Raw genomic sequence first — 14,797 nt, 5'->3', positions numbered from 1 at the left:
AAAAAAAAACCAAGCTGTCTTGCCTGGATTTCCTTGGAAATAGTTATTTGGCCTGCATATATGAATTATTGTCTTCAGCTGTCAAAGCTCTCATTTTGTCTGCTGAACGAATTGTGGGACTCTGTCTCCTGTCACTGATTCGAAGGGCTGTCACGACAAAAGGTACATGTCTTTTCTTGATTCCCAAAGTGTGCAGGCCACAAAGCAGTGTTCTGCTCTTGCCTACACTGTGGTCCAGAGGAAGAGGTTAATTAAAAGGTTTCGTCCTCTGACCTCTTTTACAGACCCCCCTCCTCCTGGACATGCTTAATTCTGCGAGCTCTTTGGGGTTTGATATAAAGGAAGGACAGAGACTCAGTCGTGTCACCTCTGGACTGGGGAGTGAAAGGAAACTTGACTCTTTTGTCCTGTTGTCACTACTGATCTCTGAGGTTTAGTCTCACAGCTAAAACGTTTAACCCCAACAGGCCTTAAATAGTTCACTCAGGTTGCCACGGTTACCTCAGGAAGACATCCTGCTAGGTTTGTCCAGACGTGTCCGCCGGTCTCACTCTCCCACCGGCTCGCTTTGAAACTGCCTTGAGGCCGTGTGGCGCTCAACCTGTAGCCGCTAGTTTGTAAGTTATTCATTTATGAGGAAATGTACCGCTGTCACATGCTTAACTGGCACTTTGAACCAGTTTGGCACCTACACCAATAAAAAGAGATCAAGCCAACACAATGCTTTAATGGCCCCTCCTAAAGTGGTTGTCTGACTTTGGGTCGTAATAGAAATTGGCCCCTCAAAAGCGCAATTTCCACAGCAGGTTTGCACCTGTGTGCCTTTAGTTCCTTGGTGTAGGTTTCTTATTTGGGTTATACTGCTGGGTTTGGGGTGAAAGCATTTCTTATTTGGGTTAGCAGATTCTTTAGAGGGTTCTTTCGGCGGAGAGTTTGGAAGGGCACCATGCCGCAAAGCAGACTGCTGCTGCTGCTGCAATTTTCTTTTTCCAATGAGAAAAAAAAGTTTTAAGCATGCCAGATGGGTGCTGATGTTTCCACAATTACACAACCGTGTACGGTATACGACTCCATGAGAAGAGGCAAAAGTTTGAACAGGCCCATCGTGTAAATGTAATAATCCTATCATGTGGCTAATCGACGATTCAGTTACTTGAATGGCGCTTTCTGGGTTAGATTAACGCTGGCTGAAGCGATTGATACTAAAGAACTGTAGAACTGCAAGACTTTGGTATTGTTTGTATTAATCGGTTCACTGTGGGAAGAAAATAAAGAGACTAGAGGGGAAATGAATTCTTCATGTAAGTTTTTATCTGTTTTTCTTTGCTTGTCCTAATCCTTTGCAAGCCTATTTTGAACTATAACAGTAATTTTCATGTGGTGCTTTAAGCTGAATAGCCTGCAGAGTGATACACCACAAATTCTATCAACTTCCCCTAGTCAATAATCTTCTCCTAGTAAAACTGAATCTGAATTGTTATATAAGCATTTCAAGCTGGCCAGTTCAAGGAATTTTGTATAAATTGATTTAATGCCATGGCTTGGTAATTCTTTCCAAGTACGAACCATTCCAAGTGTTTCTTAATCTTCTTCCACGAACTTTACCTTTCATTCTCCCATGTCTTTCTGACTGAACTGCAAAACCTGCTGGAATCAACCTTATGGATTCATCTCGAACTTTTTAAGAACTCTCCCAGGTGTCTTTTGTCTGTTTTTTTCTGTAAATATCAATATATATATATATTATAATATTAACCTATATTTTTATTCTCAATTTGCAACAGTTAAATATTTCAGAATTAGCTCTCAAAAACATAATACTTAGGTCCCTATGTTCTCTTTTGTTTTTTAGATGTTGTGCCTTTCAATTAATTTGTACTTTTTTCCCATTTCTTCTGAGCACAGTCTGAGCCCTGAATGTGGCCTCTGTCTTTAATGTCTTTAATGCCATGTCTCACTCATGGCTAAAAACTTGGCTATGGAGTTGTTAAACAGAAGTCATTAATAATCTTGCATTTCACTCTCTTATTTATAAATACTTATACACGCACCCTTGCCTTCACCCCATCTTCACCCTTGCAGCATCCTCCTTGGTTCATTCCTTGCAAATGAGGGGGATTGTTACAGGCCTCACCTTTTGGTCATGGCTGTCATTTTTTCATTAGTGTGACTAAATGTCAAACACTAAAATATTACGTAGGCTTTTACTTGATATTTGTCCGAACTCAACGAATTGACGGAACTATTGAAATCACCGTTGGAGTGACGAGCCCTCGCCTTGGTTTACAAACTAGAAGCGAAGGATGATTTGTGTGGTTAGAATTCAGGCCCTGTGCACTTGTGGCAGCATCAGAAACATGTTTTTGTGACTCTTGAATCGGTGAGTCGTAGCAGTAGAGGCAAACCTGGAAATGCCCGAGCAGAACCTCTCCAAGGATGACCTAATAAGGAAAGCTCTGCTGCTTTTTCATAAAGCAGCTACTCATGTGTGCCACTCAAATTCAAGATGACCTGACACACACCCCTACATTCATGCTGATTCAGTGAAACTCTGCAGGGGTGGTTATGTAAAGCTTTTCAACTGTGGCCGCTGTTTTTAAGACACAAACTGCTGTAATGGGTTATGTTATAGGTACTGCAGGAGAGAAGCTTACAAAACTGACAGGCCATGCTTTTATATTGATTCTGAGCCCGTGCTCTGCTAGCTGCTAGCTGGGAAGATAAATTAAAAAAGGAAGAATGAAGTCATTCCTACAAAACTGCGTACCCCAGCGAATCCCTAAACGCAGTTTCCCTGTGATGAAGATGTGACAGTTCACCCAGAGAGCCGTGGCAGGCAGGAGGGTTGTCTAATCTGCCAGAGGGGAACAGTCCCTTCTCCATTCTTATCTCTTCCTGGGGCCATGTTAGTGCACTCCCTATGTGAAAAGCATTTGCTCTGGGGACTGCCCTGGAGTCACGGCAGTTAATTCTCTCACGTGTGACCATAATACAATGGCAGGTCTTGACGCATCTGTGGTGGTGACGAAGAGCTAGGGGCTTCCTAAAAACTGGAAGGGCTCTCGTTTCCATAATGTTATTAGGAAACAGATGCAGCACCCACAAATCAACTGAAAAAAAAAGCAGCTTCATTTGAATCTCTGATTGCCAGCTCCATCAAGGCAAGTGGCTAACAGGCAGTGTAGTTCATGTCAGAGTTTGCATTGCAGCGTATAAATAGCTGAGCTATTGCAGGTATTTCATTTAGTGCAACAGAACACCCGCTGTTTGAAGCACATGAGCGCTTCTTCGGCCCTCAGTTCTGGCCAGCAGGAGCTGTAAAGAGCTGGGTCCTTTTACCTGACAGGTATTTGTGAGCATGGAAACGGGTAAATACAGGCCAGTGCTGTTTTTATTTTCTGGAGGAAACCGGCAGCATGGTCTAGGTTAGCGATTCTCTCTTTTCAGTCGTGAGGACCCAGAGTTTTGCTGGTTCTGGCTGAGTTCAGAGTTGCAAAAAGAGACCCTTAATTGGCCTAAAAATAGGAATAATTTGAACTCTCTAATTAGTTTCCGCTCCTAAACATGTTGGAGGTTGCCTTTAAACTGTTGCATTTTATCATCAAAGGCTCGTGGCAAACAGTCGGGTAGTCGAATTAAGGTTTCAATTAAGTAAAGAGCTCGGCTGGAACAAAAAAACAGGAGGTAGCTGATTCCCCAGGATCAGGACCAGAATTGGGAAACAGTTCCTCAAGCCATCTGAGGGAGAGGTCCCCCATCCTGCTCCTAGAGGGCTGGTGTGTAGGGGTCTTCAGTCCAACAGGGTTCTTAAAAACTTCAGTTAGTTTAATACTGGTGAAAGAGCTGCTCCTGTTGCTTTAAAGAGCCCTGGACAACCTACAGACACATTGAGCGGCTCTCCAGGACCAGGACTGGAGACCCCTGACCTAAATCCTTAATTTCACTGGATTATTTTTTATTGGTAATGTCGATATGTGGGTTGCTTTCTTTTAAACACCGTAACATACCATAGTTACACATTTGCGATTGGTAAGCTACAAAACCTCAAACTCCAACGAGATCAAAACCTTTAGCCATCTGCCAGTTTGAAATTCCAAAGGCATAAAAATTCCAGTGTAAAGCTTCCATGAACTATTTTGGAATTTGAGACTAGTGAGAGGATTGAAGTTGTCATTTCATCTGGGCTCAAGTAAGGCTGACTGACTCACTTACTTGCTGATTTTGATGGTTTAATTCCCTCCGTCAATATTAAAAACCTGAGGCCAAGGATCAGAGTTCCTAGGCTAAGGTAGCTACAGTATTAATGGAAACATACAGCATGCAACATGCTCTTAACACATTGCTGCTCCTCTTCATCCTGTTTTGGAAGGAACTGTGTTGCAGATGTATTATTAGGAGGCTCCATAAAATACTAATTAAATGGCTAGACACTGCGTTCCTTTTGTCTGGTAGCATTCAGTTCAGTTATTCTTGCACACAACAACACATCTGATAACAGGCTCCAGCGATATTTACCCTGGGTCCTGTGGGACTGCAGTTCATCAGGTCACCAGCCTCAGTGAGTAAAGACCTGGAAGTAGTTGTAATAAGGACCATTTAGGTGAACTCTTTATTGAAATCAAGTCATCAGGATCAGGATCAGGATGGAATGAAAACCAGAAAAAACACTGCCCCCCACCTCCCTCCCCAGGTCAAGAGTTAAGGACAGGGTAACTCCTAAGCTAGGAGTTCTTAATCAAGTTGCTTGATTGAGTTTCCTGGAAGCACGAGACACAAAACTTGTCTTTTACATGACAGTGAGGACCAAGCCCCATGCAGAAAGATTTCACTTCCTAAAGGTCTTGCCCTGTACTTATAGCTTACCTGTTTGAACAATTTCCAGAGTGTAAAGCCAGGAAAATACTGCTCACTTGGAGTGCCACATCCGCTTTGAGTCACTGCGAAATTGCTTGTGACATCCGCTGATTAGGCTTGTCAAAAAAGGACCACAAGTCACTCGTTTGGGGGTTTATTTAGCGCTCCTGTTTGAAGCTGCAGCTCCTCTGGTACGACTGCAATCACATTACGTAGGTGCATTGGTGTGATAGAACAAGATCTATTTTTCTGTACATCAATCGATAGATGCTGTATGTGATTGCCAGTGACATCCCATGAACTCTTCATTGTATCCATTTCCTAAACCGCTGGGAGCAGCAGATGGGTGTGCAGACAGGATCGTTAAGTGTGTGTCGGAGAGACTGACAGGAAAGGTCAAGTCTTTGCAGCTTCTCAGCTCACCCCCACTGACCCCAACCTCAGACAGCTGTGCCTCTGTCAAAGACAGTACTTGCCCTTTAAGTCCAAGTCCTATTCTGTGTCTCCAGAACTCAGCAGGCCTTCCTGTTGGCCTGTCAACAGAGAAGGCCATTTACACTCTCAGGCTTTCTCCACAATATACTTAAGCTATTAGCCTAACAATGTAGCAAATTACCCTCAGTCTGCTAATAACCGCCCTCCAAAGACACCTGTCTAGATCAATGATCTCTGGGAAGAATTCCCTCCAGGCAGTATTGCTTCGTTCTCCAGCAGCATGTGGAGGAGAAAAGAAGCTGAGTGCAACACATGCTTTCCAAACGCCCGTCACCCACTGGCAATTAGACCATTATAGCTGTAGCTGCTATATGTATATGTCAGATAGTGAAAATAAGGACCTTCTTCACGTTATTCATCCATTTGCACAACACTTCTTCCAATTCCGGGTCATGGGAGAGCAAGTAACGGGCTCAAGGCAGGGTTAGGATGGGACTGGATGGGACACCAGTCCATTGCAGGGCTGACAGATACAAAGACGCACACGCACACCAGATCTAATTTACCCAGAAGCTAGTTGGCAAACCAGTACGTGTCTGAACTGTTGCACCTGGAGGAAACCCACACAAACACGGGGAGAACTTACAAACTTTTTCTTCTTCTTCTTCTTATTATTATTATTATTACAGGCTCAGATTGCTCCAAAAACTTCACCAACCTGTCTGGTGTCATTGAATCCCCCGGGTTCCCTGACAAGTACCCCCACAACCTGGAGTGTGTCTTCATCATCATCGTCCCTCCGCGCATGGAGGTCACCTTGAAGTTCCTGACCTTTGACCTGGAGAACGACCCCCTGAATGTGGGCGAGGGGGAATGCAAATACGACTGGCTGGAGATCTGGGATGGGCTGCCTCAAGGTACAGATCCTCACCCCCTCTCTTCCTTCCCTGCCGAGAAAAAACGACAGAAAGCTTTTCATGACCAAGGGTATCATTCACGAGAAAAACAGACTATTACTTTTTCTATAGGATTGCCTTCCGAGACAATTTCGCAGACATATATACAGACTGGGAGGGATTCTCATTGTTGCAAATGGTGTAGGTTTACTGGATGATAGTGCATCCTGTAAAATATCAAGTAGTTAAGTTAATGTACCAAATAGCATTACTTCACAACACATTATATAAAGCCCTGTATTAACAAGGCTTAAGCACTGTCTGTGCACTATCAATGTGTCTTGTGTTCACTGAATGGCTCATTGGGACCAACATACTCAGCTGTAACGTCTGTTGAATGCTATAGAAGATAATGTTAACGTTTGTTACCAGACATGGGGTTAGGTCAATAAAAACTTTATTACACTATGGTAAGAAAATCCTAAGACAAGGAAATTGTTCACGTTTCTCTTTTTGGCAGTTTTTCTGTCATCAGCTAGTATTAAAAAAAACTATCCATGCTTATTGGGAGGGAAGCATGTGTAATTTATTTTGCTAATCCTTCTTGGGGGCAGAAAGTGTATACAAGCTTGCCGTGAAAATCCCAACACAATTTTCCAGCAAAATGATGCACTGAAAACAGGGAAGAATTAAAAAATGTCATGTGCAGTGCAGAACCAGGAATAATCTGACACTTGATGACAGGACTAGTTTGGTGAAGCTTATTTAATTTAACCATTTCTGTTCGTTTTGCTTCACAGTGATCAGACATCAGTACAGTTTAATATGCATAATGATTCTGATATTAGAGGCCTGGATAATTCAATCATTTCACTATCTACTGTCAGTCCAACTGCTAGATGACAACAAAGGGCATAAAAATACAATGGAAAAAATAGATGGCTATTGAGATATATTGTACTGACTTGATTGAATGTCAACGAATGAATCATGGGTTACTAATGCACTACCAAATGGTATATAGAGTAATTACTCATCTCCTCATCCTAATGCGCATGAATAGCCTCTTACTCTCAAGTGCTTGCCTTCGCTTAGTGTAATTGAATGGCCAAATTAACGACAGAGAGGCGATCTAAGCCAAGCACACAGCCAACTTGTTGCATTGCATTGTCCAGGAACAAAAGACGGCGTCATGCCTATTTTAGTGGGCTCCATACCAAAGCTGGTGTCAAGCACCAGGGCAGAATGCTGTAATGGTATTTGCCCCTATTTTATTACAGCTATTTTTGAAAGTGCGTGAGAGATGCACGCTGCCGGTCTTTCTTATCGGCTGGCTCTGCAGCGTTATTATTCCGTTAAGGGGGGAAGTGAAATATCAGCCCCCACCCCGTTAACCTTTATCACTAGTATAAAAATAGGGTGTGAATAATACCACAAAGAGATTTCATCCTCATCGGGAAGAGAGCAATAAAATACACTCTCCCCACATCCGCCTTAATAATGCTTTGGTACCGCATTCAACTACGCCTCTCCCCCTAGTGATGCGACATTTAGCTTTCACCGACTTGCATTTGCGCAGCTCTCCAAGGACGTGGCATGCTCAGAAGTTCAGTGATTCTTCTTTTTTCTAATAATGTCACAGAGTAATGGCATCATCATGAAGGATTAGTGGTATTTATTTAATATGATAAAATATTTCCACTGGGAACACATTAAAATGGTTGATGCTCCACAGGCAGCCTGTTTATCTGTCCTCCCAGGTGCAATTCCTTGCTTGCAGAAGCCTTTAACTGTTTTCGCCTGGGTCCTGTGAAAAGTAGCAAAAGTAGTTTGCGAGAATTTCACACAGTGGATGTAGCAGCAAATGCAACACGTAAGACATTAATGAAGAAGGAAAAAGGTGAACTTTCAGCACTGTCCTGTTCCATCTTTCAGCTGTTCCATCTTTCCGTGAAATACCATTTCAATAATTGCTTCTTAGTTGTTTCGTCTTCAAACACAATCAATATTGAAGAGTACAGCTGTCACAGTCCAAGGAAGGACTGGATTAGAAAGGCGGCCATTGAAAAGGCTCTTACAATAAAATGCGTCTGTTAACACAAATCACTTTGAACATTAATCAAGAAAGCTAAAGCAAATCCAGTGGTCTTATCCAAGCCAGCGACCGCAATTCAATAGAAACCTCATCTCCCCCTAATGAAACCAGATCTCTTCACAAAGAGTTAATATCTGTGTGACCTAGTAAATAAAGAGTCTAACACAGTTCACACAAATCCATTGGAGTCTTGTGCTTCTCGAAGGTGTTCATGAAGATAATCATGCCAAATACATAGCCAGCAGCTATATCACCTCGCAACTCACAACTGGCAACCCTGTGAAGCCTGAGAAAGCTAAGGTTGCTGCTGGAAGAGGTGTTAGTGGGAACGGTAGGGGGTGTTCAACCCGTGGTCTGTGTGAGACGGCATGCACCAGTATAGCAATGGGGACACTGTACTATAAAAAAGTCACTATCCTTTAGATGAGACATAATACTGAGGTCCTGACTCTATGGTCATCAACAATCCCAGGGTGCTTCTTGAAAATAGTAGTGTTCACCAATGGTGTCTTTTTCTCCCTGGCATTTACCAATCATGGCCTCCTAATAATCCCCATCTGTGAACTGGCTTCATCACTCTGCTCTCCTCCCCACTGGGAGCTGGTGTGTGGGGAGTGGACTGGAGCATCATCCAGGTGGGGGATACACACTGCTGGTGGTGGAAAGGAGTCCCCATCACTTGTAAAGTGCTTTGTGTGGAGTGTCCAGAAAAGTCAGCGATATAAGTCTAGTTTAAAAATAGTTCAAATTATAAACTAGCCCAATAGTTCCACGGGGCTTGTTGGTACTAATTTAAATTTGTCAGTGTAGATATTGGTAACCAGGTCGGAAAGCAGACTTACGGCCTGTTGTTGGGTGCCGGAACTAAGATGTCTCTTCTATCTGTTGGCAGTGGGGCCTGTGATCGGAAGGTACTGCGGTGTCAAAATCCCTCCTGAGATCCACTCCTCCACAGGTATTCTCTCCCTGACCTTCCGCACTGATATGGCCGTCGCCAAAGATGGCTTCTCCGCCCGCTACAATATGACCTACAAGGAGGCCAGCGACAGTGAGTACGCCTCTACTTTCTTTCACCTTTTTGCACCGTCATGTGTCATGTTCCCACCTGGAAGGATGTCCCTTTAAACATTCTGCAATAACTTTGTAAGTTTAGGCAGCAGAGGCCTGGTTCAGGGCTTGAATTGAGGATAAACTGAGTGTGAGGAACCATGGCAGAACAGTACTCTTTTATTTAAATATTTTAATTCGCTGTGAATATGGCATGTTCTTTTTTAGTGCCGTCCACTGCATTTTAAACGCGCAATGCTGTTGATCTCTGTGGCTGTTTTGCCTGAGTTTGTGATGTTTTTTGCTGTCAGACATGAACTGCATAATTAATTCAAATCGGAAGTTCCAGATGATGGAACAAAGAGTGGACGAATCAAGACATTCAGTCAAACCCAGTGTCAGAAGTAATGCATTTCATAACCTTGTTCTCAACAAGCCTGTACTTAGGATACAGGCATGAAACCACAGCTGGGGCCTTTGGTATTGCTGGGGACACGTGACAGCCTTAACTGTATTATTTTGTTCATTGCCTCTTGGCAATATTGCAGTAATATCAATATAGCCAAGTCAAATGCTTTATTCTGTTTAGGAGCAACTTCAGCAACACAAACTGTCCACAAGATAAACAGCTGCATAAGGTAAAATGGTGGCTGTAATTTCAAAAATAGGATTACGTTTCAGGATTTAGAGGGGACTCATTTTTAAATGGGACATTTAACACCCATCACCTGACAGAGGTGCAAAGGTAAAACAGAGCAGGTTTGTCTTTCTAGAAAAAATATTTTGTCCTGAGTCTGCTATTACCTGTTGTACCCTCTATTGCCAGGCAGTTTGCTCTTTCAGAAGTAAACAGTGCTTCTGGAAGTCACTCCTTCCTTTTCACAAACGTCCGCCATCTTTTATTGCAGCATTTCACTGTAGCAGCCCTTTTGGCTTGGAATCTGGGGAGATTTCTGACGAGCAGATCAGCTCCTCCTCAACTTTCTACGATGGTCGCTGGTCTCCCAAGCAGGCCCGTCTGAACAATGAAGACAACGCCTGGACTCCTTCTGAAGACAGCAACAAGGAGTACATTCAGGTACGCTATCTCTTGACCTTCCTTTGGAAGGGCGACCCCTGCTGGCTGGATGATGAATGGCAGGTTTTCCTAAAGGTTGGCGTGATGAGCCATGTCATCATGCAAGCCATAGCTAAGAACCTAGCTGAGGTTAATTACATGCTAAAAAAAAACTGACAAATCGGCTCCACATCTGAAATGCTGTTTTTTCTTTGTTCCTGTGTATAAAGAAGCAGCCTTAAAATCCCACTGGTGGGGAATGTACTTTATAGCACAAGAGCTGAACATATGACTTTGCAATCAAAGGCAAAACATGTGGGAAATGTATAAAAAAAGTTTACAAAATTCTTTTCAATTCCACATGGCCCCTTTAATCACAACGACGAGATTCACCACTTGAATGAGAAAGAACATTTAATTTAAACACGTAAGATCAATTTCTTGACATAAAGCTGTGAGACTGCTTTTTGTTTTTGCTTAAAGTGCTGGAAAGCCTGTTAGAAAAACTGTTTTCTATGTCTATACTGGGCACACTCAATTCAATAGGCCAGGGAGGTAGAACAACAAGACCGATTTAGAGATTTTATCAGGTAAAGCACCCGTTTACATCCTTTCTCAATGTGAAAGATCATCTTGTGATTTTGATTTCCCCCTGTGTCAAAGAGTTTTTCACAGGAGTCATTGGAAAGTAATTCTTTTTGTGTATATACTCTATTTTTGTACACATAGAAAACCAATTTGTATAACCTACCAATCTTTTACCTAACATAAGAGTGCCAAATGTTCAGTGCTGTTTTTATTCCCTGTGAAGAAAATGACTATTTTTCTGAAGGAAAGTCAAATATGTTCCATTGTATTACACTGAGTTTATAGTGAAGCAGCTTGATGAAATATTGGGACTTGTGTATCACCTGGAATTTAGGCATGGATTGTGAGTGGTCTGCAGACCACAGGTTGGGATCCCACCTTCTACGATGCATACTGATTAACAGGTGTTCAGTTATAATCCCACAAGTGGGAGATTGGCACAACTGGCTTCCCAGCCAAGCATGCGCACCAAGTGTCTGAAGCTGTCGTTCCTCTTGTTCTGGACAGGATTACTACTGCAATAACACATCAGGGTAAAAGTAACCTGTTTAACCCTAAGAAAATAGTGGGCACACACTTGACTGAGAAGTATTCCCAGAGGCTATTGCTAGCATGGCCAAGTCAACATGATCTGATCCCATCAGATGGCAATTCTTCATCGTTCAGCTGCCCTGTTGTATTAGCACACATGAGGAGCCAGAGTAGCACTGCCTACACTCTAGAACTCCCGCTAAAAGAGCACAAAGGTAGAAGTGCAGTATCCAATTCCTTGCTGTAATCTGTGATTGCTGGCAGGCCCAAGGAGGGTAGTGGCTCGTGCTGCATTGCAAAAGGGTGCAGGAGACACCTTATTATAGGCTTGGAGTCTCTGTGGGCTTCATGATGTTTGCCACTTAGAAGAGCACTAGCCAGTGGGACTAACATGATTGTAACGCTTGTAAGCATCTAAATTTCCCCAAGCTTTTCTGCTGATGTTAAAGCATTATTCATAGCAGAGGTATGTTGTCTGAACCCTATTTTATCTCCCATCTATGACCTAGGAAAACCAAACCATTTTTAGCATTTGCTGGTGGTTCACTGCAGGTTTGATGCTAACCATCATATGATTGATGAGAGAGGCCTTTCCTGGGAATAAACAGGTTTACAGCATTCCTCTCACCTATTGATTACAGTGTCTAGGTGCATTATTTTTTTTTTGTTCGACCTGCAAACAAGTTTTAAAATGTGGGCTCATCGACTGACAAGATGGATTGCGTTTAGCTCTAAACCTCAAGGCGATAGATGACTGTGCTGCCTCTTGATAGTTACTGTACTGCGGGTTGTTCCCAAAGATTCTGGGGGGGGGGGCGGTGAAAACATTTTAGATTTCTGCCCTGTAAACAGTGGACAAAGGTAGATTTCAGCAGCGTGCACTCACTCACTGTTGAAGTAGAACTAGTATCGTCTTGGCTGCTGAGGCAAAAAATGGGTAACCCAAAGACAAGTAAACTGAAAGTTTGCAAAAGAGGGCTTTTTGTACCGTAGCCCAGGGGCAGGGTATGAGATAGGAGAAGAAATCACTTTAAATGTATTTTTTAAAGCTGCAGGAAGAAAAATATATGAAACTAATCTGAGATTAAAAGACGGTAAAACTCTGTGCTGTACTACTATATGTAGGATTTTACATCCTTAAAACAACTCCCCTCGGAGGTGAACATGATAACTAAGCTGATGTCCGGCTATGTCCCAACGTTTTAGGTGGACCTCAACTTTCTGAAGGTTCTGACTGGTATTGCCACCCAGGGAGCTATCTCCAAGGAGACGCACCGGATCTACTATGTCACAACATTCAAGCTGGAGGTCAGCACCAATGGCGAAGACTGGATGATATATCGACATGGCAAAAACCACAAGGTAGGGGACCCTTACGGCTTGAAAACAGCTTTTGGTGGCAGGCTCTCTGTCTTGTGTGGAGAGACGCAAATGAAAGTAACCTGGCAGCCCCGATGAAAGTCTTTTAACCATCGGCCTTGGAAAATACATACCGTGCAGAGACAAGACTTCCCTTTTGATCTATCACTTACTTTTCTAGAAGGCCATGCCTGAATGGGTCAAACGTTCAGTTAGCTGGCAAGGGTCCATTTATTTATCAGCATTATTTTTCAGCTCTCCCTAGTCCCGTCTGTCATTTATCATATTTTTCTTAACACTCAATACCCCACCTGCAGAAGTAACAGGAGTGGGGAGGACAAGCTGCGCTGCTGCTTCAGTAATAGAGTTGTCTGCGGGGAGGAAGCAGAGGACACTGTTTTTGCCATCCACTTCTTTTCCAGTTACATTATGTTTGTGTTCTACTCGTACACTCTCTGCTCTGTTCCAAGTGTGAGGCCAGTGGGATTTCAGGGTAATTTATAGACTTTCTTTGAGACATGCACTGATTTCAGCTCTCTGGAAGTAATAGAGGAGCTTTGAAAAGCGTCTGTGATCAAGGGGCCTGAGCCAGTAATTAACAGGGACAGACTTTCCACACGCCAGTTCTCTGTGGGGGGGGGGGGGGGGTTGTAAGGCAGGGACACAGTGAGATCTCTGGTGACAGGGACTGGGGGGCGTCCTTGGCTGGGCCAGGGCGGTCATGACTTGCTAATCTTTTCTTGGAAAAAAAATACAGGAATTCCTACTATGTACCGATGACTTGTACGAGAACTGGGGCTATCCACAGTGTGGATTGGTAAAGAGAAAACAGGAAATACAAGATGCTGAACGCCCATGCAATTTAATCTCAGAAAGCCTAGAATAAGAAAATTATAATTTACTGACTTAAAACAGCATTATCTGTCATGAGCGATTCTAGATTTTTCTTGAATATTTGTTTCAGCATCTTATAAACAAACCTTTTGCCGATTTTGTGAAAATTGTATGTTTGCCATTTCTAGTTCAACGCAAGTTCTATATAGTAACATCGAACTTTATTTTCCATTGCTTTTTTTACGGTGATGCGCAGAGAGATGGTAACTTGCCAGATTTGTGAAACGCGCGACAGTGTTTTCACCTGGTTCAGGCCACCAAGCCTTCATCGTACCTTGAGAACCTGCCACTTCAGTCTGAATGAAGGTGAACAGGAGAGGTAGTTTACAGTTAAGAAGGTAACAAAGAAGCAGGGGCTGCGCCAATTACACCAGGCCCAGATACTCAGAAGCTCTCCTTTCTTCTAAAGGTGTGACTGTACATCCTTTTTATAACCATTGTCCAAGAAAGATACTTCTTTTGACATGAAATGGGTTTTTCACTTCTGTTTTTAGCAAAAACCTATGTGTCATCAGTGTGGGAGTTAACGCTGAGTCAACATTACTTTACCGCAGCTCAAACCTTTTACCGATAGCCATGCCTTTTCGGAATGCTGGACAGTACAACACAGCTTTCATGGCCTCACATTAGTCAGGAAAAGCAAAATGCTGCCAGTAGTCCGTGCCTTCAGTAGAGCAGACATTAGATAGGATCACATCTTTCAGCCACTCCTTCATAAACTGTGACATGCCTAGGGATTATTCATTTTGTGCAACCTCGCAGTCTTATTTTCTTTGGAAAGACTGAGGCGGTTTTGCTAAAGAGATCTTGTTATAGCCATGTTGCTCTCTACAAGGTACCATCTGCTAAAGTCATCTCGCTGCCTCGAAAAAAAAGATGAATATCAGCAATGCAGATGTTGTGTTCCAGCTTCAATGAAAAAAAAAAAGTCAATTGTATGGCAGTCGAAGGACATGCTACTGCTACAGTACAAATTCCCGCCCGGGTGTCTCCAGGTATGCTGTGATGAAGTCTTCGTAGTGCTGGTGGAAGGAGAAAACA

At 43.0% G+C, this 14,797-nt stretch overlaps 1 protein-coding gene across 3 annotated transcripts in view; it reads left to right on the top strand.

The window, feature by feature from the left end:
* The window catches only part of LOC102685878 (neuropilin-2), an 82,466-nt gene that overhangs the window by 23,220 nt on the left and 44,449 nt on the right, over positions 1 to 14,797 (top strand). For all 3 annotated transcript variants that reach the window (XM_015359589.2, XM_069196931.1, XM_015359590.2), the window contains exons 4-7: positions 5,979 to 6,206; positions 9,173 to 9,328; positions 10,236 to 10,405; positions 12,710 to 12,865. In XM_015359589.2, the coding sequence (XP_015215075.2) occupies positions 5,979 to 6,206; positions 9,173 to 9,328; positions 10,236 to 10,405; positions 12,710 to 12,865 (710 nt within the window). The remainder of the gene's footprint in view (positions 1 to 5,978; positions 6,207 to 9,172; positions 9,329 to 10,235; positions 10,406 to 12,709; positions 12,866 to 14,797) is intronic.

Source organism: Lepisosteus oculatus, chromosome 12 (genome assembly GCF_040954835.1).
Source record: "Lepisosteus oculatus isolate fLepOcu1 chromosome 12, fLepOcu1.hap2, whole genome shotgun sequence".
Lineage (NCBI taxonomy): Eukaryota > Metazoa > Chordata > Actinopteri > Semionotiformes > Lepisosteidae > Lepisosteus > Lepisosteus oculatus.
The sequence above is the reverse complement of the archived record's forward strand: the minus strand, read 5'-3'. Positions and strand labels throughout refer to the sequence as shown.